This window comes from Liolophura sinensis, chromosome 9 (assembly GCF_032854445.1).
Source record: "Liolophura sinensis isolate JHLJ2023 chromosome 9, CUHK_Ljap_v2, whole genome shotgun sequence".
In the NCBI taxonomy this organism is placed as follows: domain Eukaryota; kingdom Metazoa; phylum Mollusca; class Polyplacophora; order Chitonida; family Chitonidae; genus Liolophura; species Liolophura sinensis.
In genome coordinates this window covers 22417404-22425238 of record NC_088303.1, presented here as the reverse complement: position 1 = coordinate 22425238, position 7835 = coordinate 22417404, and the positions used below count along the sequence as shown (strand labels likewise).

Genomic DNA, 7835 nt, shown 5'->3' with positions numbered 1-7835 from the left:
GGAAGTGTGGTGTTTTTGGTACTATTTTTCTTTGAGGCAACACTGCAGATATGACATTTTGGGACTGTTTGCTGTAATGAAACTCTGTATTCATCATGACATGACGTAGGCAATGGTGAAAGACCAAAGCATACAGGAGCCCTCCTGGTACTTGTATAAGGTTCAGATAGGGGTGAGACATTTCACCCTGTGATCTTAGCACAGGGGTCCTCGCCATTACCACACTTCATGATGTAGGCTGATGGCGTCGTGTTGACTGAGGAATCAAGATAAAGTTCAGTAAGAAGGTGCTCGATTAGCGCAGCACAAAATATTGGTAAATAGGTTGGAAACCCAAGACAAAGTTCATATATCACATCACTTAAATTGACACTGTGAAGACCGATCAAAAGCTGCCAAATATTGATGTAGTTATTCATGTTTACAGAGAAATCACCAAAATGACTTCAAAGTGAAAACAAGTTTAACAGGGCTGATTTATCTGTTCGTGATTTATCTGTCGGCCAGTTCCCTCGTAATAGCTCATTTGGAACTTAAAGTAACATGTTGGGTGGAGGCAAGTAATGGCATACTGTCCAGTTTGTTTCAAAGCATGCCAGTCCTATACGACTTGTCTTACATAAAAATGCCTTCTGTATTCTGCGATTTGGTCTGAGATCAGTTTCATCCCTCACAGCGAAGCTGGAGAACACAGTGTTACGTTGACGTGAAAGCGAAACTCGATAGAAATATGACTTATTTATTTATTTGATTGGTATTTCACGCCGTACTCAGGAATATTTCACATCTACGACGGCGGCCGGCATTATGGTGTGAAGAAGCCCACGACCATCCACAGCTTACGATCGAAATATGGGTAACCGATATCTCAGTGACGTATCCAAGTGTGCTGTCGTGTCACGATAATATATTCAGGTTCCACTCCAGAAGCGGTTTTTTGCCTTTGACATGTAATTTTTTTTATCGGGGAGTCTTTTTGGTGTCCCACACGCGTTTTGCATTATATAGAAAGCATGACCTCTAAATCTGGTTGTGGTGGTATTATTTATTGATGTTACTTTCAATACAGTTGGAGGCCATAAAACCCCAGATGCCTACTTGGTGTCATATAACGTCGTAAGATGGACACAGCTCCAAGATAGACCATATAAGACGTTTTAACTGACGGATATAATGATATAGATCAGTAACTGGTCTGGTGTTTGGTGTTAAGAGTACTGTGACTGAGAGAATCTTTTTGTCTCATGTCTTCGTCTGAAATCACCGAAATAATGTGAAAGGAAACGTTAAACTCCGAGCAAACAGTTTCAGTACAATCAGAAATAATACTGATTGTGTGCAAATAAACACTGATGCTGTGATCAGAGTAAAACACAGGTCATGCACCAGTTAGAAACCCTACACGTCTAAAGTCATTCTGACCAAAGCTATGTAGTTTGTCCATAGTTCCTGCCATAGCGATAACATTTTATGAATAAATTAAATGGACACGAGTCGCCATTGCGTACGAAAATGCAACACATTGACAAGTTCATGGCGTGTTTCAAATTAACATCGACGTAACGAACTAAGGAAGAATGTTTATGATACAGAGAATGTAATTATAACAGACCTGGCAAGTAGACTGGGTCCTACAAAAACATTGTACACGTGTAAAAGCTGCCATTTTGTGCAATCACAAACCAGTGAATTTATTGTTGAGATAAAAGGCTGTATAAAAAGGAAAAAAAGCCACTGGAAAATATATTTATTTAGCTGCTAAATTTGCATATTAAATTGTTTTTTTAAACCTTAGGTTCTTTACACTGGCAACAACCAGTGAGGCAGACTGGCAGGTCAGCCCCTGTACGTTTTGGGTGGTTCCACCTTGAACATCCCTTGCATGGCCTGCCACGTACAGCTCTTTTATAACACTGATCAAACGATAGGCACAGTAACAATAATATATAGATACCATGTATCATAGTGGCTGAAGGTTATTTCAGGGCTGATAGGCCAAGAACATGAAGATGAAATTATAAAGTGCCTTCTTATTTTAGCTTCTGATAATGTCACAAATTATGTACAACGGCTTAGAGCCTATACAAATATAGGTGTATGTACAGATGTAACATGGTAGAGAATGATCTCAGAGATTTGTAGTGGCTACGGCTGTGTTAGAGAGAGTGTCTCTCGGCGTCTGCTCACTGGCAGAACTCACATCGTCCTCCGTGCTGGTGAATCCCGGGTTTTCAAGCCCGTGGATTGTAGAGCATGGATCGTCTATTACTTTCAAAGCTAGAGCGGACTCGGTATCCGAGGTTAAGTCACTGTTTTGAGAATTGAGACTCTCTGTTCTCACACCGCCTTTCCCGCCTTCATCTTCAGTGCAGAATTTGTCAGATTTCGAGTTTTTGACTTCGCCTTCTTTAAGGTCACTCTTAGCATCAGTGGTCACCTTGGTGTTCTGAGAGTTTCCGGCCCATGACTGCTCTTTGGAACTGCCCAAAAACAAGAATAAGAGTGCTGCCCCAACGTACATCCCGGAACACATGAAGAACACCTCGTCCCATTCATCAACCGACCCCTGTAACAATTTCAACAGTGTCCGATTTATTGATTGAAAACCATCCAAATTGATCAAGCATTTGAAAAGTTCGTGTACATGAATCTATAATCGACAGGCCCTATGTCGAAGGAGCCGATGAAGCTTATTTAGTGCCAAATCCTTACCATTAAGGTAGCCTACCTAATCTCACTGAGGACAGATATAGTTCACTCTAGGCTGATTTAAGTGGGTAACTAAATCCGAAGTTACTCTTGCTTCAAGCTCGTACAATATATAACCCTGCTTTGAATGGAAAGGTCAAACGTAAGCACCAATAAAATGGCCGTTTATATACAAAACACAAATGTTTGAAATGAAGTGAAATTTAGAGCCGAGTTCACTTCCCAACGAACGGAAGACTTACCTTGTATGTAAGTACAGATGTAATCAAAGGAGCCACCATGCCCGGTACACTGCCCAGTGTGGTTACAATGCCCATCAAGATGCCCGTATACCTGAAGTATTAGTCGTTGCACGCATGAAAACATCTGAAGTTGAAATGCTGTCACCTTGCCGTTTGATTTATTTATTTTAGTGATTTGATTTTTACTTCATCTTTTGAGCCAGAAAGCAAATAGTTACGATTGATGCTTTAATTCTTCATTTGGTAATTTATTTATCTGATTGTTGATTAGCACCAGGGTTTTTTTTATTTATACTATGGCGGTCTGTTTTATTGGTAGAGTAAGCCAGAGTCCCGGATTCAACCAGAACCCTTTGGCAGATTACTGACAAACTGTCCCACGTGTGATTTAGAAATTTGGTAAGCCTGCGCAAGCCACCCTACGATTTCCGTTGACAGCTTATTTCCACCAAAGCACCAACAACAATGAGAGAGAGTGGAATATGGAAATTATGTATTTAATGCAGTTGATGCTGTACCTTGTGCACCAGCGGTTGAATTTCAGCTGCACGTCTGAAATATTGTGAAATCTTCTTGAGTGCGCCGTAAAACACCAATCAAATAAATAAATAAATACCGCTGGGGGGGGGGGGGGGGTTGCGAACCGAATTGAATTTTATTCACTTAATCCAAACCATACTCCTTAAGATACTTGGATCGCTCTCTACGATCGGTTTATATCACTGCCATCACTAGCAAATTTTGTACAGAAATATTGAACCACGGTGATGAGACAGGAGGTGATGTCAGAAAGCGCAAAAACTCTTCCTCAACCTCTGTTTCTAATAGTAGTTTGCTCACATGATTCTATTTATTTAAAATATTTGCAACATGACGCTAACCAACACCTAAACCAATTTTATTGATGAATACTGATTAAATAGTTCCGCCCAAGGGCACCCACATTTAGGCTAAGATTAAAAAACCTACGTGGGTCGCAGTGGCTCTGAAGATCAAGTTTGTAGTGGTGGCAGTGATGTTTAGCGATCGTCGAGAGTGGCACATTTGCAGTAAGGAATATGCATCCAAACAGGGACAACACATGTGCCTGTAAAGGTACACAACATGCTGCCCATCAACTAGGGAGTTTACCAACAAAGTTTACCTTTGACAAAAGCATCTGATTCAACTGACCACATAGTGACACCCTGTTTAATCTAGATGTATATAAAGAAGGTAACTGAAGACAACGTCTTGAGTTGCTTTGCTAATATTCCGCTACCTTGGAGCTATCTCTATGACAACCAGCCGGAGAGAGACAGGAACTGCCGAGTAGATGGTCGTGGTGAAGATCGTGAGACAAATGGCCAACACCCGCTCTTCGTGCGTGAGAAATGCTAGAGAGAAAATGGCGGCTCCGGGAAAGATCAAACCTGCAACAGATCCCACACAGGAATGTCAGTTCCATACATGAAATGTGACTTTTCTGAGAAAATGAAATTGTCTTCGTTAATCTATCTATTGAATCAAAGGAAATTGTTTTAGGATGGGATTTAACACACTTCCACCCTCCCCTGGTCTAGCCTAATGGCAAATGGTTACAACATGTTCGAATATGTACAAAAAGCTGTGCTCGTCTTCCCTTTCTAATTTCTTTGACACGTTTTGCTGCTTGTATCATGACTATCATTTAGGCATTTTACGGCCTACTTTATCCATGTTGTGGCCTTTATGATCTAGGTTGTGGACTATAGGATCCAGGCTGTGGTCTACAGGATCCAGGCTGTGGTCTACATGATCCAGGCTGTGACCCATATGCTCCAGGCTGTGGCCTTTATGATCCAGGCTCTGACCTACATGATCCAGGCTGTGGCTTATATGTAATCCCTGCTGTGGCCCATACGTTCCCTGCTGTGGCTATTATGATCCACGGAGCCTAAATGACGCAGGCTGTAGCGTTTATACTTACAGACACAAAAGGTGATTTTTCTGACTCTTGTAGCTGAGCAGACTGTTTTACTGGCAGCGTCCAGGATTACGCCGGACAACAGAGATCCCACAAACTGGCCAATGTACGGCAAGGCGGAGAAAATGCCATTCTGCATCGAAAAAACATAAGCATTTATCATGTGTTTATTTTACTTTTCCTTCAGAAAACTTAAATCAGCAGTAGGAATATAGTAGCTTATATTAGAAGTTTATGTGAGTGAAACTTTCTGTACAAAACCACTCCCGATTCCACAAAACCAGACTTTGACTTTGGTCAAAATTTGAAAGGTAACATGTACGCTTTTCATTCCTGGATTAAAAACTGGAAACTCATAATAAAATTTAGACCTAAATCTGTCATAATTTGAATCTGTGAAACCGTCAACAATACGCAAGTCGCTTACTACGGTGCTTAAATTGTTAAGGAAACATAAAAACAACTTTATGTATTTTGCTTATCTGCTAAGACCACGTACATTTGTGACGTCAAACATAAGGACATCTCGTAACCACATCGGCTGGTTAAGTGTCTGGACATTGAACACCCATGCACCTGCGAATTTAATCACGAGGCAGGCAATGAAAGGTAATGACGTCATGATCTGAAACCATGGTGTCCTGGGTGTCTGTGAAAAGAAAACAAACAGCGTATTGTTAATGGTTGACACTGCGATTCATTGCATTAATTAACGTCATATTTGATCGTTGAAGATTGACTTATTCAAAGATGTCTTATTCGGAAACTACCGGCTTGCCAGCTCAGATTTCTTTTTTTTTTTTTTGCCTTGCTCTCCTATTTACATGGGAACAGGTTTTACATGCTTGGACGTGTATGCAGTATTTCGTGTTCAGTATTGAATGGTGAAGACAATCCTAAGTCATTACCCACAGATTCTTGTTCTAAAATGCAGATCATCAAGCGAAATAAATAAATGTGGGTTTTCAAGTTTAGGCTAGTTTTTCTTGCATGAAACAATGTCATTTTGTACAATCTCATCTTGATAAGCAGATGTTTACATTTGTGGAATGCTGTATATTGTCTTCCGTGAAACTCGTGCTCTTGTATTCACCTTTTCACCAGATGGAATTTTTAGGCTGGGCAAACCATCGATGACGTACTTTCTCTCAACTTCTGAAATTCTTGGATGCTTTTCCGGAGAATCGTATATGAGAAACAACACAAGAACGGACCAAAGGACACACAGAACCCCTGCAAATATAAAATTACGCTTACCAGAGGTACCCTGAACTCTTGTCTGACAGCGAAGAAATATACATCGATATGCATAACAATTTGGCCGAGTTAAAGTTGTACCGCCTTGAGACTCCCACACCTCATGAACGAAAAACAGGTAACCGTCTTTGATTTGAGACTATAAAGTATGAGCTAAGCCATCTCTTAGTGAAGATGTTAAAAGTGATTTTACAGCAACATCGTCAACGAATCGACATTAGTGTTTAATCAGAGTTTAAAGATGATCATGGCGAACAATGACAATGATAATTGCAATGATAATGATGACTATGATGATGGTGATGACGACAATGGCCATGACATTGATGATGACGATGATGACGACGGTAGTGATGGTAATGACTACGACTGTTATGATGGTGATAGAGATACCGACAACGGTGATGATGACGATGATGCCAATGACCAAGACTATCTCACCTGTCCCGTAGAAGGGTAACGGCCACCCCCCAAGGAATGTGATAGTGCAGAGAACACCAGACAAGGCGAATGAGATTACGTTGCCAACAACTTTACCTGACGAAAAAGGACGTTGGCTGATTAGTCGCAGAACACCTCTATAGTACATCGTTTAGGTTAGTACAAGGTATTATAACGATTTTTAATCTTCGTCTAAAAATATCATATTAGGTTATTTCACTTAGTGCTTATTTTTGACTCAGCTGGCAATCACTAATCCACAAATGCAGCAGTTGTATCAGCCAGCCACAAGGCCGCCCATCCATAACATACACTCTTCAAAAAAACCAACGCAAAACCCAAATACCAATGTAAATTTGATGTTATCCAAGGACGTGTAGATCAGCGGAAAACAAAGATACAAGATACAAAGAATGAAATTTTGTGGAGCAATGCATTGCTATGTTGTCCATATTTCATGAGAATAACAGTCATCACTGTCATTACTGCTGTCCACCAGGTGGTGTTGAAGTCAGTACCTCGTGTGACCACCTCCAGCTGGTACCACCGCCCGACACCTCCTGGGTACAGATCGAATCAGTCGTTGGATTGTTTTGTTGTGGAATCCTTCTCCATTCCTCCTGCAGCATGTGGAACAACTGTTGAAGATTCTATGGTGGAATACGACGTCGACGCACCAGTCTATCGATCTGATCCCAAAGGTGTTCGATTGGGTTTAGATCCGGGGATTTGGAGGTCCAGGGAAGGGTACTGATGTTGTTATTGGCCAGGTAGTCCACGGTGGCACGTGCTGTGTGGGGCCTGGCGTTGTCCTGTTGGAAGAGCTGCCCTTGAAGGTCAACAAGGCGAAGGACGTGTGGGCGGAGAATCTAGTCGATGTATCGATTGGCCGTCAGATTGCCTTGGACAAGCACAAGCTCCGATCTGAGGGAGTATGAGATCGCTCCCCACACCATAACACTCCCTCCACCGAATCTGTCCACCTGTCTGATGCAGTGAGGAGCAAAACGTTCATGACGTCGTCTGTAGACACGGTCTCTACCATCACGTCGCCCGAGGAGATAACGGGATTCATCGCTAAACCATATGCGCCTCCAGTTTGCTAGGTTCCATGGCAGCACCGTGGTACACCATCTCACTCGTCAACGTCGATGTAGTCGTGTCAAGGAGGGGGCAACTGTTGGACGTTTGGCACGTATTCCTACTTCTCGGAGACGGTTCCTGATTGTCTGATTGGGCTC

General features: G+C 41.8%; 1 protein-coding gene across 1 annotated transcript; it reads right to left on the bottom strand.

Moving 5' to 3' along the window:
* Positions 1-2128: 2128 nt before the first annotated feature.
* On the bottom strand, positions 2129-6207 carry LOC135475707 (sialin-like). Its single transcript, XM_064755640.1, has 6 exons — positions 6154-6207; positions 5396-5545; positions 4900-5029; positions 4213-4363; positions 2952-3042; positions 2129-2566 (listed from the first exon to the last, which is right to left on the bottom strand). Exons 1-6 carry the CDS (start codon positions 6205-6207, stop codon positions 2129-2131), a joined length of 1014 nt encoding a protein of 337 aa, XP_064611710.1.
* Positions 6208-7835: the final 1628 nt, after the last annotated feature.

Bases quoted from the DNA above. Each gene is read 5' to 3' on its own strand.
- LOC135475707 (XM_064755640.1), bottom strand. From the start codon at position 6,207: ATGCATATCGATGTATATTTCTTCGCTGTCAGACAAGAGTTCAGGGTA. The intron at 5,546-6,153 runs GTAAGCGTAATT...TTCTTTTCACAG, and splicing joins AAGAGTTCAGGGTACCTCTG to ACACCCAGGACACCATGGTT. The intron at 2,567-2,951 runs GTAAGTCTTCCG...AAATTGTTACAG, and splicing joins CATCTGTACTTACATACAAG to GGGTCGGTTGATGAATGGGA.